The following is an 18,346-nucleotide window of genomic DNA, read 5'->3' as shown; positions in this document are numbered from 1 at the left end:
GCCTATTTATTTCCTTAACTTACCTAATTTGCACTCACTGTATATATACGTTTTTGTTTTCTTTTGTTCTACTGTATTATTGACTGTATGTTTTGTTTATTCCATGTGTAACTCTGTGTTGTTGTATATGACGAATTGCTATGTGTCGAATTGCTATGCTTTATCTTGGCCAGGTCGCAGGTTAAATAAAGGTGTTCTCAACTAGCCTACCTGGTTAAATAAAGGTGTTCTCAACTGGCCTACCTGGATAAATAAAGGTGTTCTCAACTAGCCTACCTGGTTAAATAAAGGTGTTCTCAACTAGCCTACCTGGTTAAATAAAGGTGAAATAAAAAATAAATCCAACCGGTGAAAGAATTATACAATGGTTCCACAAAATGAATTGATCATCTAGACACCAAACAGTGTCTATGCTTCACACACCCTGCACAACATATCCTACATAGTAAGCATTGGTCCACTTAAACGGGATAGTTACATATTGGTTTCCTTACCCTATAAGCATATAAGCATTCTATGGACAAGGTATGACAGCAATCCATGCTTTGGTTCAGTTTCCCTGGCACTGTTTCCAAATGCTAATGTTTTAGCATTTGTGGCACAAATCCCATTCAAGTCATGGGACCGATATTAGCATTTTTCGCACATCATGTCCAAATCATTTGAAAGTGTCTCAAATTAATTGTGAAGCTCAACAAAGTCACCTTTAGATGATTGAACATCATGTTAAAATCAGTACCTTTTGCACTTTTTTGAATACTATGTCTTGAACATGAGGTAGCTATGCATATAATCAGATATCACTGTATAGGAAACAGACTTACTGACATGTAGACTTTCTTGACAGGTTAGATACGGGACCAAGCTGGACATCAAAAGGTAAGTGTGTCACGACTCCCGCCGAAGTCGGCTCCTCTCCTTGTCTGGGCGGTGCTCGGCGGTCGACGCGGCCGGTCTTCTAGCCATCGTCGCTCCACCTTTCATTTTCCATTTGTTTTGTCTTGTTTTCCCGCACACCCTCACACTCCCCGTGTCTGTGTGTGTAATTGTTAGTTACGTTTATTGTGTGATGCGTCAGGCTGTTTTTTTCCAGGCATTGTTTTGAACCTGTGGTATTGTATTGTTGTACATTATTTTGTGTGACTAGTGCGCTATTCGCTTTTGCCTTTGGCTGGAGTGTTGTGGCTGTTCCGTCAGACTCTTTTGCTTCTGCCAATTAAAGTGTGCCTGTTCACTCATCTCTGCTCTCCTGCACCTGACTCCAGTTGACCAGTTGCACACACAGTCTGACAAAGTGACACATCTTACTTTTGTTTATAACAATTGTACAATATACTGTGTCAAAATGTATACAGTACTAGTTCTTTATATCACATAAGAAATTGTGCCAGCCTCCATATAGTTAGTATACCACCATACTATATACAAGCGTATATGTGGTTACTGTACCATACTTCTATCACCATATTAATTGTCTTTGAATTTTGAATTGAATTTACATGATTAACAAGAGAGCATGTCTGCAGTGCACAGGGAAGTGACTCTTTCTTAGAAGTTGCTCTTCTTTGATATCACCATCTACAGATGGGGTCAGACAGTAAAAGAATACAATACAATACAAACAACACAAAATACGTCCATTAAAAGGAATTAGCTCTTTATTGACTCCAGTTTTTAAAAACTTTATTATCTGTATTACTGTAACTGTAGCTACTAATGAATAAAGTAAATGATTTGACATGGACTGGCTTGTGATAAAGCATTTAACAATAATCAAGACAAAGGAAGGTGATTGTATTTATTTAGGCCTTACGCAGTCCTCTTTAAAAGAGTAAGTGACAAAGATTTCGCACCATAAAACATATAAAATATAATATATATAGAAAAGTATGTGAGTGAATTTGACTATTTCAGTCACACCCGTTGCTGACAGGTGTATAAAATTAATCACACAGCCATGCAATCTCCATAGACAAACATTGGCAGTAGATTGGCCTTTCTAAAGAGCTCAGTGACTTTCAATGTGGCACTTTCATAGGATGCCACATTTCCAACAAGTCAGTTCCTCAAATTTCTCCCCTGCTCAACTGTAAGTGCTGTTATTGTGAAGTGGAAACATCTAGGAGCAACAATGGCTCATCCGCGAAGTGATAGGCCACACAAGCTCACAGAATGGGACCACCGAGTGCTGAAAAGCGTAGTGTGTAAAAATCGTCTTCGGTTGCAACACTTACTACCCAGTTCCAAACTGCCTCTGAAAGCAATGTCAGCACAATAATTGTTTGTCTGTGTCGCATCAGCCTTCGCTTTGGCTCCCCCTCCTGTCCAGCTCAGGTGTTCGGCGTCGGCGGCCTTCTAGCTGCTGCCTAACCTACTACTGGCAAACGCCCTTCACTCATCAACCCTGGACTTGTCTCATCATTACACACACCTGGTGTAAAACTCGCCACAATTGGACTCTGGAGCAGTGGAAACGTGCTCTCTGGAGTGATGAAACACACTTCACCATCTAGCAGTCCGGCGTACAAATCTGGGTTCGGCAGATGCCAGGAGAACGCTAACTGCCCCAATGCATACTGCCAACTGTAAATTTTGGTGGAGGAGGAAAAATGGTCTGGGGCTGCTTCAACCTTTGTGGCAACAGTTTGGGGAAGGCCCCTTCCTGTTTCAGCATGACAATGCCCTCGTGCAAAAAGAGAGGTTTATACAGAAATGGTTTGTTGAGATCGATGTGGAATAACTCGACTGGCCTGCACAGAGCCCTGACCTCAACCCCATCGAAAACCTTTGGGATGAATTGGAACGCTGACTGAGAGACAGGCCTAATCGCCTAAAGTCAGTCCCCAACCTCACTAATGCTCTTGCGGCTAAATGGAAACAAGTCCCTGCAGCAATGTTCCTACATCTAGTGGAAAGCCTTCCCAGAAAAGAGGAGGCTGTTATAGCAGAAAAGGGGGGACCAACTTCATATTAATTCCCATGATTTTGGAATGAGATGTTTGACGAGCAGGTGTGCACATACTTTTGGTCATGTAGTATATGTATTATACACCAAATAAAGAATATTACACACATTTGTTTTCTTCGTTTTGTGATAATCGACAAGGGTGGACTGGCCATCTAGCATTTTGGGCAAATGCCCGATGGGCTGGTTCATTTTAAACACAGTGGGCCCATCTAACTTGGGGTTTTCACGCAAAAATATCACTCTGGTTAATAATGGCAGCCACAAGGGAAAAAATGGGCCAGTGTGGGGGCCTCAATTATAAAAATGGGCCAGGGTGGGGGCCTCAAGGTAAAAAAATGAGTTGCTGTGTTCGAAATGCCAAGGCCAATATCTAGTCCTAGAACGCCCCTGACAAGCGAGCACATAAATATGCTAATTTTCATGTTATCATACATCCATAGACATTTCTATATTCATTTGAATGGGAAAGCAGCCATACGTTTGGGCTACAGGAAGTTGGTCGTACCTTAATTGGGGAGAATGGGCTCGTGGTAATGACTGGAGCAGAATCAGTGGATACTTTATCAAATACATCAAACACATGGTTTCCAAGTGTTTGATGCCATTCTATTTTCTCCACCTGCCCCTGCCCCTAGTATCATTACAACCAACATTTTTACAAGTGAATGGGATTTCCAGCTTGCTTGCCTGATCATTTGATCGATTGCAAATACATTGATTGACAAAGAGATATGCAAACAGTCATTCAAGTTTGAGTAAATGAGTAGCTAGCTGAGTTAGTCACACTTCTTGGTAGATCATCTCAATAGCTGTATCCACCGAAGCTGAAAAATACAAATGAAACGGTTTGGGGGAACAAATCTGCCACTCCATCACTTGTCCAGGTCCTAGCATAGCATCTTTCCAGGAGCTAGTTACCAACAGTATACGGCTCTGTCATTTTATGTTGGCTAGCTATCAAGCCATATAGCTAGCTTCCTAAATAAGTAGGTCTACATAAATAGATAAGCTATAGCCTTAGCTACGTAACGTTACTGCATAGCTAGATTGATTGTGCTGAGATTCCCAATCATTGCCCTTTTCGTCCATTTTTGTCAAAAATATTGTGAAACTGAAACAGTTCATCCCTTGAATGGTTGGAGGCAGTAAACAATGTAACATTACTAGCTGTGATTTACAACCTGCAGACAATATTTATTAGACTACTTAGCGATTTATTGTTGAATTTGATTAATGATGCATTGACTGCAACCATTTCATTCTGCCAACAATGCTTTACTCCAAGTAATGTAATTTTAAGTCAAATAGAACATATTTTTAAAACCTGTTATAAAGATGGCTTTCAAGCATGAAGTGCAAATTTGATATTTTGGACAGATGTCTGTTTGTTTCATTTCTGGAAAGTAGTTTAAACGGTATCAGTTCCACGTTAGGTTCTAGGGTTTAACAGTTGTTCCCCTTCTCATGCCACTAACACCCCCTCACAGTACATAGCAACCTATTTACAGGTACTCTGTGGTCTGTATCTACGCTTTGTTAGGGCCTGCTGGCCTGTTGCACACAGGGCCCTTTTCTCACTCTCTCTCACTTTCTCTCTCTTGCTCTATCTGTCTTTCTGTTTTTTTTCTCCCTCTCTCACCCCTCTCTTTCTTCTTCTCTCTTCCCCTCTCTTTCTCCCTCTCTCTCTCCCGCTATCTCCCTCTCCCCCTCTCCCCCTATTTCTCTCTCTCTGTTTCTCTCTTTCTGTGGTTTTCAGCTGGCTGTCTCAGAGCTGTTACCTCTCTCATACTGAACTTAGTCTATACTCCACTTGCTCTTCAAGTTAACCATTTTAGTAACCAACAGTAAACCAACTCTTGATAAGGCCGCTTTATCTATTCATAGTTGACTGGAATCTGTGAAAATACACAAATAGATATTTATTGGGTAATTTGACTTAGTGATTTGTAGTTCTTGGTCATACACAAACCCTGATTTTAAGTGTGATGTTAGGCCTCTAGAACCATGGACCTACTCAATAACAATATCATGGGAGGGTATTCTATCCATCTGTTCTACTGAGTGTAAATCCTGAATGAGAGATCACTAAAAGAAGACGACTGTATTGTGTTTGCTGTGTTTTCTCCATAGATGGTTTTGGCGAGGTGGAGTGGCTGTATGGTGATAGAAGCCCTCGTGGATGACAGTGTCATAGCATACGTGTTCCAAAAAGGTCACAACTATGACTTTCTTTTACAACAGTAGCTGCAGTGATAAAGAATAACGGATGCCAAACTTCAATAATAAGTACTTCATTTGTAATAAATCTATAATGATCAGAATCTACCTATAAAACAACTATTATGATTCAGTCCAGCCAGGACAATCTGTGAGACAGAGCTGTACTATACACATGAGGAGGACATGGGCGCGCCTGAATGAGGCATCAACAAAAATTACGCGTCCAGTTCGACCAATCACCTGTAACTCGATTGTTGAAGTGTTGTACACAGGGGTAGAGTTTTTCCACTCAAGACAAGTTGTGAAGAGGATGACAACTTTAAAGATGATCACACTGTGTCTGATATTTCCACTTCTCGTAGAGATGGGTAAGGAAATCCTTAATGTTTCTCTTATGTGATGTCCACACTTGATTTGGAGACACAGGGTTTTAAATTATTGTTTTACAGACACTTTGACAATCTAAAGTTGTATTTTGGGTAACCTATAGCATAGTTACTATATTTTCATGTTCTCTAGTTGATGTGCTAGCTGGAACTGAGTCTTCATCCATACGTCAAGAGAGTGGTCTCATGTCAGCCAACGTTGGAGACACAGTGGTTTTGCACTGCTTTCAAGAAAGTGACATGGCAGTATTGTTCTCTTGGTACAAGCAAACCTTGGGAGATAAGCTTCAACTCTTCTCAACTGTCAATAAGTTTGAAAGGAACGCAACATTCTACCATGAGTTTAAGGATAACCCTCGCTTCTCGGTGGAAAATGGCCAAGAAAAGAATCACCTAAGGATCTCAGACATGCAGCTGTCAGATTCAGGCACTTACTACTGTGGGAGCTCTTATAGCAATAAGATGGAGTTTGGAGAAGGAGCCATTCTCATTGTAAAAGGTAAAGAGACATTTTTTTTTTTTTATCTGAAATTAGACATATACGGTGAAAATATGAGGTATTCTCTTAATCAGATGAGACTTTAATTTAACAAATGATCAGATAGAACACTTGTTATCGTGATATTCTAGAAAATCTATGGGTTAATTTACCTTTTTGTCGGTTTCAGGGTCCAGAAACATGACTGTGCTCCAGCAATCTGTGTCTGAGTCAGTCCAGCCAGGAGACTCTGTGACACTGAACTGTACAATACACACTGAGACCTGTGCAGGAGAATACAGTGTCTATTGGTTCCGACATGGCTCAGGAGAATCCCATCCAGGAATCATTTACACCCATGGAGACAGGAGTGATCAGTGTGAGAAGAGCCCTGAGGCTGGGTCTCCTACACAGAGCTGTGTCTTCAACCTCCCCAAGAGGAACCTCATCCTCTCTGATGCTGGGACTTACTACTGTGCTGTGGCCTCATGTGGGCAGATACTGTTTGGGAAAGGGACCAAGCTGGACATTGAGGGTAGGTTCATTTGCAGGCGAGGTCTAATTCTAAAGTCTCTTATCAAAAGACAGACTTTCAGATTAGACAATCTACAGAAATCTATGATCTATACTTAGTTCCCTCTATCACTGTTTTAATCATCACAGGCCATAGAGCAGACCCTCTTCTCTTGGTGTACTGCCTGGGTGTAGCATTGGCTCTTTCGTTCATCCTGATCATTGCACTTGCTAGCATCATGTACAAGATGAACAAGAGAAAGTGCAGAGGTAAATGATTACAAAGTTACTATTCTTTGATATCACCATCTCTGAATGTAGCAAAAGTGGAAGACGTGGCAGGATTTATAGTCTTTTGTGTTGCTGTTCTCAGAACTGGTCTCTCAGACAAGAGGTCCTACAGTTTCCCAGACAGACGCAGGGGTAAGCATGAATCGTTCTGTGTTGTGATGAATTAGGACCTCAGTCAGCTCGCAAAAAAAACAATTACAATTAATGTTAAAAATATAGTTCTGTTTCTCACAGGCCGAAGATGCAGACAGTCTCCATTACGTAGCTCTGAATCTGAGCAACAAGAACAACAGGTCTAGAAGACAGAGAAGCAACATGGAGGAAGAGACGGTGTACTCTGGGATCAGACAGTAGAACTGGATGAATGAAACAGTTGTCATTGTATGCAAGATACCTCTTTAATAACTAGCTCTATATGAATGCTTCAGTAAAATGTGATAGACTCTTTCAAGTGTAATATGAAGTAAAAATAATTGAATGTATTACTTCTCTGTCCAACTCATTTTACATCTGATTTGCATGTGTAAAGATAAATAAAGCATTATCAACTGTTAACCTTTCTAGCGCAGGGGTTCCGCTAGCAGAACACCTGGACAGCATTCCGCTGAGAAGGCAGTGCTCGAAATTCAAAAATATGTTTTAGAAATATGTAACTTTAACACATTAACAAGTCCAATACAGCAAATGAAAGATAAACATCTTGTTAATCTGCCCATCATGTCTGATTTAAAAAATGCTTTACAGTTAAAGCACAACATATGATTATGTTAGATCACCGCCAAGTCGAAAAAACACACAGCCATTTTTCCAGCCAAGGATAGGAGTCACAAAAATCAGAAATATAGATAAAATGAATCACTAACCTTTGATGATCTTCATTAGATGACACTCATAGGACATCATGTTGCACAATGCATGTATGTTTTGTTCGATAATGTGTATATTTATATCAAAAAATCTCAGTTTACATTGGCGCCTTATGTGCAGTAATGTTTTGATTCCAAAACATCCAGTGATTTTAGCAGAAATACTCATAATAAACATTGATAAAAGATACTAGTGTTATTCACAGAATAAAAAGATAGACTTCTCCTTATTGCAACCGCTGTGTCAGATTTTTTTTTTTAAATACGGAAAAAGTATCATCTGAGAACGGCGCTCAGAACCCAAAACAGCCAGAGGAATAGACACCATTTTGAAATCAACAAAGTTAGAAACAACACCATAAATATCCACTTACCTTTGATGATCTTCATCAGAAGGCACTCCCAGGAATCCCAATTCGACAATAAATTACTGATTTGTTCCATAAAGTTCCATCATTTATGTCCAAATAGCCACTTGTTATTCATCCAGACAAAAACTCGAAAAGTTCCATTACAGTCCTTTAGAAACAAGTCAAACGATGTATGGAATCAATCGTTAGGATGTTTTTAACATAAAACAACAATAATGTTCCAACCGGAGAATTCCTGTCTTCAGAAAAAGCACTGGAACGGGAGGTAACTCTGTCGGGAGCGCGCGTCATGAGACCGAGCCACTATGCCAGACCACTGACTTAAACAGGTCTCATGAGCCCCTCCTTTATAGTAGAATCCTCATTCAAGTTTTAAAAGACAGTTGACATCTAGTGGAAGCCCTAGGAAGTGCAATATCGTCCATATCTCAATGTGCACTCGGTAGGCAAAGCTTTGAAAAACTACAAACCTCAGATGTCCCACTTCCTGGTTGGATTTTTCTCAGGTTTTCGCCCTGCCATATGAGTTCTGTTATACTCACAGACATCATTCAAAAAGATTTAGAAACTTCAGAGTGTTTTCTATCCAATACTAATAATAATATGCATATATTAGTATCTGGGACAGAGTAGGAGGCAGTTCACTCTGGGCATGCCATTCATCCAAAAGTGAAAATGCTGCCCCGTATCCCAAAAAGGTTTTAAGCTAAATGAATATGAATAAATTGAACTCAGAATGCATTCTGTTCACACTCCTCTGTGGTCATAGTTACAGTGACTTTCCAGACCTTTAACAGACCTTTAACACAGGAAGACTGACCTGCAACAACACACTGCACTATACTTTTCCTCTCAGGGCCAAAGTACTGTTCATACCCCTGAGTGCAACACTGGTCTCTAAACACAGTGCTTACAAGGTAAAGGTCAATGTTCTCATTTATGTGGAGTCAGGTGGTCCCATCCATCATGTTACAGAAAATACAATGCAGTTGTGGTGTAGGAGGTTTACTTTTTTGTTTTCTCTTTAAGACATAGGCCTACTGATTGCATGCCAAACACCCCCTCACATACTCAGCAACATATTTAAAGGTATTCTGCGGTCTGCTATGAACAAAACTATCTACACTGTGGTAAGGCCTGTTGGCTTCTACACAGGACCCTCTGTCGCTCTCTCTCTCTCTCTCTCTCTCTCTTTCTCTTTCTCTCTCTTTATCTCTCTCTCTTTCATGGGTTTCAGCAGGGTATCTCAGTCAGTTGTATGACATACACTTTTGCTCTACATGTTGTCCTTTTTATCAACAATAGAACACCATTTTAATGAGGCAGCAAATGATCTATACATATTCTACAGAAATCTATGAAAAAACTAAATTAACTATTTATTGGGTCATTTGACCTAGATATATGAAGTCCGTAGTTAAACACAAACCATGGTCTGAAGTGTGATGTAAAGTATCATCATCATCTGGACCAAGAAGAAAAAGCCTCCTTCTAATTATATGATGGTAGGAATTTTATCTGTCAATACATTACAGAATAAAGTAAAGACTATTGACATGTTTTCTGTTTCTCTGTGTTATGAAGTGACTGTGTGGAAGTCATAGAGGCCCTAGAGGATGACAGTGTCATAACATGTGGCCAACCAGGTCCCAACTACTGCACGACTCCCACGGACCACAATGGCAAGAAAAACATTAAGTAAAGGATCCACTGACTCTTGCTGTTGTGTCTCTTACTTTGGGTGGACAAGCCCTCTGTTGGCCAGCTGCAGTACATAGTTGTTAATTGTTTTTCTTGCCATTGTGGTCCATGGGAGTCGTACTAGTAGTTGGGACCTGGTTGGCCACATGTTATGACACTGTCATCCTCTAGGGCCTCTATGACTTCCACACAGTCACTTCATAACACAGAGAAACAGAAAACATGTCAATAGACAGTATGAGGTGTAGTTAGGTAACAGTTAGGTCATAAAGTTGTGCAACACAGAATCAAGCTATACAACAACATGAAAGTATGGTGTTTGTTCCATTTGTGGCCTACTGGGCCGCCTATCGAGTGTTCAGCCAATCAAATCTGACCATGAAAAACAGACGGTACCTTAGATTTTATTTATATTGAACCTTTATTTAACTAGGTCAGTCAGTTAAGAACAAATTCTTATTTACAATGCGCCACCCTATGGGACTCTCAATAACGGCCAGATGTGATACAGCCTGGATTCCAACCAGGTACTATAGTGACAAATCTTGCACTGAGATGCAGTTCCTTAGACCACTGTGCCACTCGGCAGCCCTAAATGAACCAATGAAGGCAAACGCAGGTTTCCATTCTTTTCTGTAGAGAGACTGCATTTTACACAGGTCAGTCTCGTCCCGTGAAAGAGCAAGCAAGGAAAATCAACTCCTCACCTTTCTTTTAATCTGGAAAGCATGTCAGTAACATCAAACTCAAATGACTAATGTTATACATGTTTACTATACATTTAAAGTGCTTACTATAGGTGTTTGGTAAATGTAATAAATGCAGTAAATATCGTTGTTTTTTACAGGTGCATCTCAAACTTCGGCTCTTATTCAGCCCACTTCTTCCCAGAATGCAAAGCTGGGCGACAATGTGACTATTGAACGTCACATAACAAGTGAGATCACAAACTACATGCTACGGTACAAACTCACCACTGGCATGGTGCTTCAGTACATCACTAAATCTTTGAAGAACCTGAGTGATGTGGTATTCTACAATGGATTTGATCATGGGTATCAAAGGATCACATCTTTACTTTGTCAAAAAGGTGCCAACCTCACCAGAGTTCACTTCCTCCTGAAAGCTTGAACTGCCTTCTACAGACATGAAGTGAGAAATACAATGTAAACCCCCTGTGTATGTCAAAGAGGACATATGTACCGGTAGTCTCAGCCACCGACCCAAATGATGAAAAAATACAGACAAGTAACTCTGACTGTACATCATTTGAAGGTCTGCTCTAACTATGGTATGCCACAGGACACATGTTAGATTGTAGTTTTTATCACATGTTTTATGCCTGTTCAGACAGCCAATAATATCACTCAGTTCAGAGTTTCCGCCTACTTCAATATGATTACCCAATGAGTGTCATCATATAAATGGTGCCCCGTTGTCAGACCCCTCACACTATACAGTTCAGAAAGGAAATTATGATTATATATTGGACAATCTTTTTGTTTTACGCCAATTTTGGTAAGTAAGAAAAATACATGTGGATCCTTTTAATTTTTTACATCATAGTGTTTTTGAATCCATTTGAATGACTATGTAGTCTGAATAATGATAATAATGTATAATTCTGTACTATAACTTTGTCTGATTTATTTTGTTTGTTTGCTTCACAGGTTGTGCACTTAACAAGGATGTAATCCAACCAGACCCTGTGATAGTTACACGCCTGGGACAAAATGTATCTCTCACTTGCTTTTGTCAATCTAATTTGATGGTCAGGGTCTCTTGGTTCAAGCAAACTGTTGGACAGAAGCCTCTTCTCATGGCATCATCATATTATCGCACTAAAACTAGTTTTTATTCCAAAAACTTTAACAAAGACTTTACTGAGACTAAACGTTTGAGTGTGAAGAGAGGAGTTGACAGCTCTAACCTGACCATCTCCAAGACAGAGTCAGGGGACACAGCTACATACTACTGTGGTGTTATGGAAGAGGGCGAACTCAAATTTGCAGAAGGAACTTCTTTAATTGTCAAAGGTAACTTAAGTCGCAACCTAATGTGTGTTCATATAATGCTAAATGAATTAATCTAGCAGGCAAAGAAAATGTACACACAATGATCTTACTCACTCTCTTCAGGTTCAGAGTCCAACAGCATGTCTGTGCTCCAGCAGCCTGTGTCTGAGTCAGTTCAGCCAGGAGACTCTGTGACTCTGAACTGTACAATACACACAGAGACCTGTGCAGGAGAACACAGTGTCTATTGGTTCAGACATGGCTCAGGAAAATTCCATCCAGGAATAATTTACAACAATGGAGACAGGAGAGATCCGTGTGAGAATTGCCCAGAGGCTGGGTCTCCTACACAGAGCTGTGTTTACAACCTCCCCAAGAGAAACCTCAGCCTCTCTGATGCTGGGACTTACTACTGTGCTGTGGCCTCATGTGGGGAGATACTGTTTGGGAAAGGGACCAAGCTGGAAATGGACTGTTGGTGATATTTCTGACATTTCTAATATGTTCTAATATTTTATCCATGCTTGAACAAAATGTCCTGAATTTCCTGTCTGTATTTCCACAGATGGTTGTAAGAAGGAACGTGTTCTCTTGGTGTACTGCGGTGTAGCGTTGGCTCTTTGTGTCATCATCATCATTGTCCTTGCTTGTGTCATGTATAAGAGTACCAAGAAAACCTTTCTGCTGTGCGGAGGTAAGAGTTATCATTAACCACAATATATGCTTAAACTGTTGGTGCAGTATACATTACATGTATTAGTCATGAAACTGGGTTAATTCATTTTATGTTGATGTTGATGATGATGATGATTCCTTCATCTTTGTCTAAAAGGAACGCATCCTCAGCCAAGTGGTCTGACAGTCCCCAGTTCTCATGACCAGGTATGCAGACCTTATAGTGAACTACTCACTTATAGTGAGTATTACTTTGATGAACTGTAAACAGATCCTTCTATCAAATTTCCAATTTCCTCTTAGGATCAAGAAGATGATGACACACTCATGTCGGTCCATTACGCTGCTCTGAATATCATCCACAAGAAGCCAAAGACCCAGAGACAGAGGAGCGCCATGGAGAGAGACACAGAGTACTCTGGGGTGAGGTGCTAAAACATGGACAAAAAACATAGATTGATCTCCTCTAAGACTTGCATAGCTTTTTCTGTTAAACACTGTGTTTATATCATTATAATTGAGTTGCAATTGCTTATATTCTGTCTAACTCCTTTTTACATTACTGTTGTGATACTGTTGCCCATTTTAGATCAAATAAAACATGAATTCACTGTAATTTTTATGTATTGTTTGATATTCACTCATATTCTTCAAGTTTAACTGGTAAGTTTGCATGGACATTGCATCCTGATTGCATGGTATGCAGAATAGGACATTGCATCCTGATTGCATGGTATGCAGAATAGGACATTGCATCCTGATTGCATGGTATGCAGAATAGGACATTGCATCCTGATTGCATGGTATGCAGAATAGGACATTGCATCCTGATTGCATGGTATGCAGAATAGGACATTGCATCCTGATTGCATGGTATGCAGAATAGGACATTGCATCCTGATTGCATGGTATGCATAATAGCATTCGTAGCTTTCAGTTGTCTCAAACTCTCTTTTTAAGCTGTATCCTGTATCAGATCTCTGTGGTGTTCTGACGGCCCTAAATGGATTTTCCAATCAGCTTAACTCATCTTTAAACCCCAGAAATGACCATCAGTCCTCACCACACACTGTCTTCACACACCTCAGTGCATCAAAACCACAAACATCCATGTCACCAAGAGCACAACTCACTCTCATCATGAGAAAAGCCTGAACTAAAAATATACTTTTTAGCCGAGTATATTTTGAAGGGAGCTGATAGTGTCGAACATATCATCCAAATATGACAATGTACACATTGTAATTAAGACGTTTTCGCAAACAATAGAAAATGTGAATATGCATATGTGCAGGTTGAAGTGGTGTACTTCATTTCTCTTTCAATAGGGTGCAACAATGTACATAGAAGTCCTCATAACTGCTTTAACTTCAGAGTTGGCAGCAACTTTTAGAATTGTCCAGATGTTAACCTTTTTCACTAAGAATCATTGAAAATGTACTTTCCCGTGATATATCATGTGTGTAGTCATAATATCTGTCAACAAAGGTCCAATAAAGACAATGTTCGGTTAAGAATCTTTAACGAGGTAATTGATTACATGCATATTAGACATCTGTATCATGTCATAAATCCATTTCAGAATCATAGAATTACTTGCATCCATCAGGCTAGGTAGTCATCATCACTGGATCATTACTACTAACATCAACTAAGTAACTATAAAGTGTAGCTAAGTTATCAGGAGGAGCCACACAATCATTCAAAATAAAATGGGTAGCAGAGTACTCTCTACTGCATATGATGAAGACAATGACTTGTGTGTTTGTGTGTAATTTTCTATTGAATTCTAGGGAGTAGTTGAATAAGAATGGGAAACAACCTATTTATTTAAGTCATCTCTCCTCTGTAATGTCTTGTCCTCTTAAAGTTGTGTTGATAGCATGTCAATCACACCCACCCCACACAACAAGTTCACAGGTACTCTGCAGACTTCCGTAAGCCCAAGAAGAGATTGTGTCTACGCTTTAGTCAGGTGGGCCTGCTGGCTTTGTGCTGACAGGTCCCTCATACCTGCTCTCTATGACTCTATGTGGTTTTCTGCAGGATGTCTATGTGGTGTCACTGTTGTTCTCACCATCTTTACTTGTTGTTCATGTTGCCCCTGACAGCTTACATCCAAAGCAAAACAGTTATTTATTAAACTGACTCAAATATATATTTGTGACCCGTTTCAGGAAACAAGGCATATGTCGCAAGTCACTACTTCACAGGAGAGGCATTTAAACGTTTTATAGTATTCTTATCTCAATGGGTTTTTTTTTGCCAGAAATGCCATCTGGAACTTGTGCACTTTCATGTGCCTAATAACACACTTTTATAAATATGAATACAAAAAATATTACGAGCCTATCTATTGTTTATCCACAATATTTTTTTATCTGGACACTTCCTATTTTTGATATTGCTAATATGCAAATATGCAAGTAGCTATGTCACTGTAGCTTTTACACCTTCCAGCAGGCCCACCTGTATCCTGTGCAGGTGACAAATAAACTTAGATTTTATTTCTTATAGTGTGTGTTTATCAGAGACAGAGGGTGTGAACGATGCTGAACAGGTGTAGACAAAGAAGAGGTCTCCAGTAGGTGTTCCAAAACATTCAAAAGGTTATCAACTTTCAAAGCAGATTTACTTTCCCAGATTTACTTGATCCTCAACTGCAGTGTATGATATTTCATTTTGACCCATGTAAAAAATCACCATTTCAAATGTTGCCACATAGACCGAATTGAGGTGGTCGGTCAAATGTACATATAATTCCCATGACCCTCCCCTGTACTGTAAAATAAATGTAACACCCTCCCCCGTCACAGAATTAACTCAAAATAATGTTTACGACCACAAATGACAATAACTGTAGCGACCCTGCGTTTATAAATGTGGATATCAACTTTGCCACTTCCGCATGCTTTTGTGGCACAGTAGATAACACACAGGGCTACGAGCCAGGATGTTGAGGGTTTGCCCACCACCACAGACGAGCTCACTCTCCCTGCCTGTTTCATTACACTACGATCAGAGCCGGCTGCAAGCAATGATCAACTAGAGGGAAATCTGATTTTCAAAATGTTGATGAAATATTTATAATTCTATAAAATATATTCAATGAATTTTCCACCAACATGTTATTGTGCCAATGCACCACACAACCAATAAACAAAGCATACCGATCTTGGGCACTTCAATGTCATGGTTTGCATTTTCAACACCACAATAAATAGACAATGTCATTCTTGACAAACAGAAAAAACATCCCTCCCTTCCCGGTATCAAATCAAAATAAAAATCTAATTGGATTAGTCTCATGTGCCGAAAACAACAGGTTTCACCTTACAGTGAAATGCTTACTTACGAGCCCCTAACCAACAATGCCGTTTAAAAAATACGGATAAGAATAAGTAATAAAAGTAACGAGTAATTAAAGAGCAGCAGAAAAATAGCAATGCGATACTATATACAGGGGGTACCGGTACAGAGTCAATGTGGAGACTATATACAGGGGGGGTACCGGTACAGAGTCAATGTGGAGACTATATACAGGGGGGTACCGGTACAGAGTCAATGTGGAAACTATATACAGGGGGGTACCGGTACAGAGTCAATGTGGAGACTATATACAGGAGGGTACCGGTACAGAGTCAATGTGGAGACTATATACAGGGGGGTACCGGTACAGAGTCAATGTGGAGACTATATACAGGGGGGTACCGGTACAGAGTCAATGTGCGGGGGCACCCGTTAGTTGAGGTAATATGTACATGTAGGTAGAGTTATTAAAGTGACTATGTATAGATGATAACAACAGAGAGTAGCAGCGGTGTAAAAGGGGGAGGGCAATGCAAATAGTCTGAGTAGCCATTTGATTAGATGTTCAGGAGTCTTATGGCTCGGAGGTAAAAGCTGTTTAGAAGCCTTTTGGACCTAGACTTGGCGCTTCGATATCGCTTACCGAGAACAGTCTTTCACTAGGGTGGCTGGAGATTTTGAATTTTTTGGGGGGCCATCCTCTGACACCACCTGGTATAGAGGTCCTGGACGGCAGGAAGCTTGGCCCCAGTGATGTACTGGGCCGTTCGCACTATCCTCTGTAGTGCCTTGCAGTCGGAGGCCGAGCAGTTGCCATACCAGGCAGTTATGCAACCAGTCAGGATGCTCGATGGTGCAGCTGTAGAACCTTTTGAGGATCTGAGAACCCATGCCAAATCTTTTCAGTCTCCTGAGGGGGAATAGCTTTTGCCGTGCCCTCTTCACGACTGTCTTGGTGTGTTTGGACAATGTTAGTTTGTTGGTGATGTGGACACCAAGGAACTTGAAGCTCTCAACATGCTCCTCTACAGCCCCTTGATGAGAATGGGAGCGTGCTCGGTCCTCTTTTTCCTGTAATCCACAATCATCTCCTTTGTCTTGATCACGTTCAGAGAGAGGTTGTTGTCCTGGCACCACACAGCCAGGTCTCTGACCTCCTCCCTATTGGCTGTCTCGTTGTTGTCGGTGAACAGGTCTGCACTGTTGTGTCATCGGCAAACTTAATGATGGTATTGGAGTCGTGCCTGGCCGTGCAGTCATAAGTGAACAGGGAGTACAGGAGGGGACTGAGCTCGCACCCCTGAGGGGCCCTCGTTTTGAGGATCAGAGTGGCGGATGTGTTGTTACCTACCCTAACCACCTGGGGGCAGCCCATCAGGAAGTCCAGGATCCAGTTGCAGAGGAAGGTATTTATTCCCAGGGTCCTTAGCTTATTGATGAGCTTTGATGGCAGTATGGTGTTGAACGCTGAGCTGTAGTCAATGAATAGCATTCTCACATAGGTGTTCCTTTTGTCCAGGTGGGAAAGGGCAGTGTGGAGTGAAATAGAGATTGCATTATCTGTGGATCTGTTGGGGCAGTATGCAAATTGGAGTAGGTCTAGGGTTTCTGGGATAATGGTGTTTATGTGAGCCATGACCAGCCTTTCAATGCACTTCATGGCTAAAGACGTGAGTGCTACGGGTCAGTAGTCATTCAGACAGGTAACCTTAGTGTTCTTGGACACAGGGACAATGGTGGTCTGCTTAAAACAAGTTGGTATTACAGACTTGGACAGAGAGATGTTGAAAATGTCAGTGAAGACACTTGCCAGTTGGTCAGCGCATGCTTGCAGTACACGTCCTGGTAATCCGTCTGGCCCTGTGGCCTTGTGAATGTTGACCTGTTGAAAGGTCTTACTCACATCGGCTGCAGAGAATGTCAACACAGTCTTCCAGAACAGCTGGTGCTCTCATGCATGTTTCAGTGTTATTTGCCTCGAAGCTAGCATAGAAGTAGTTTAGCTCTTCTGGTACACTTGTGTCACTGGGCAGCTCTCGGCTTTGCTTCCCTTTGTAGTCTGTAATGGTTTGCAAGCCCTGCCACATCTGACGAGCGTCAGAGCCAGTGTAGTGCGTTTAGTCCTCTATTGGCGCTTTGCCTGTTTGATGGTTCTTTGGAGGACATAGCGGGATTTCTTACAAGTTTCCGGGTTAGAGTCCCGCTCCTTGAAAGCGGCACGCTTGCCTTTAGCTCAGTGCGGATGCTGCCTGTAATCCATGGCTTCTGGTTGGGGACGACTTTTTCGATGCACTTATTGATTAAGCCAATGACTGATGTGGTGTACTCCTCAATGTCATTGGAGGAATCCCGGAACATTTACCAGTCTGTGCTAGCAAAAACAATCATGTAGCTTAGCATCTGCTTCTTCTGACTATTTTTTTATTGATCGAGTCACTGGTGCGTCCTGCTTGAATATTTGCTTGTATGCAGTAATCAGGAGGATAGAATTATGGTCAGATTTGCCAAATGGAGGGTAAGGTAGAGCTTAGTATGTGTCTCTGTGTGTGGAGA

At 40.9% G+C, this 18,346-nt stretch overlaps 2 protein-coding genes across 2 annotated transcripts; both read left to right on the top strand.

Annotated features, from left to right (window-relative positions):
• The first annotated feature begins 5,498 nt into the window (after positions 1 to 5,498).
• On the top strand, positions 5,499 to 7,210 carry LOC139416057 (uncharacterized). Its single transcript, XM_071164308.1, has 6 exons — positions 5,499 to 5,556; positions 5,708 to 6,073; positions 6,243 to 6,587; positions 6,716 to 6,835; positions 6,939 to 6,988; positions 7,091 to 7,210. The coding sequence occupies exons 1-6, from the start codon at positions 5,499 to 5,501 to the stop codon at positions 7,208 to 7,210; spliced, it is 1,059 nt and encodes a 352-aa protein (XP_071020409.1).
• A 4,039-nt stretch (positions 7,211 to 11,249) lies between these two features.
• LOC139416053 (signal-regulatory protein beta-2-like) lies at positions 11,250 to 14,001 on the top strand. The gene is made up of 6 exons (XM_071164301.1): positions 11,250 to 11,312; positions 11,465 to 11,830; positions 11,933 to 12,283; positions 12,375 to 12,503; positions 12,642 to 12,691; positions 12,788 to 14,001. The coding sequence occupies exons 1-6, from the start codon at positions 11,270 to 11,272 to the stop codon at positions 12,917 to 12,919; spliced, it is 1,071 nt and encodes a 356-aa protein (XP_071020402.1). The 5' UTR covers positions 11,250 to 11,269; the 3' UTR covers positions 12,920 to 14,001.
• The last annotated feature ends 4,345 nt before the right edge of the window (positions 14,002 to 18,346 follow it).

This window comes from Oncorhynchus clarkii, chromosome 9 (assembly GCF_045791955.1).
Source record: "Oncorhynchus clarkii lewisi isolate Uvic-CL-2024 chromosome 9, UVic_Ocla_1.0, whole genome shotgun sequence".
NCBI classification, from domain to species: domain Eukaryota; kingdom Metazoa; phylum Chordata; class Actinopteri; order Salmoniformes; family Salmonidae; genus Oncorhynchus; species Oncorhynchus clarkii.
This window is presented reverse-complemented; position numbering and strand designations above follow the sequence as displayed.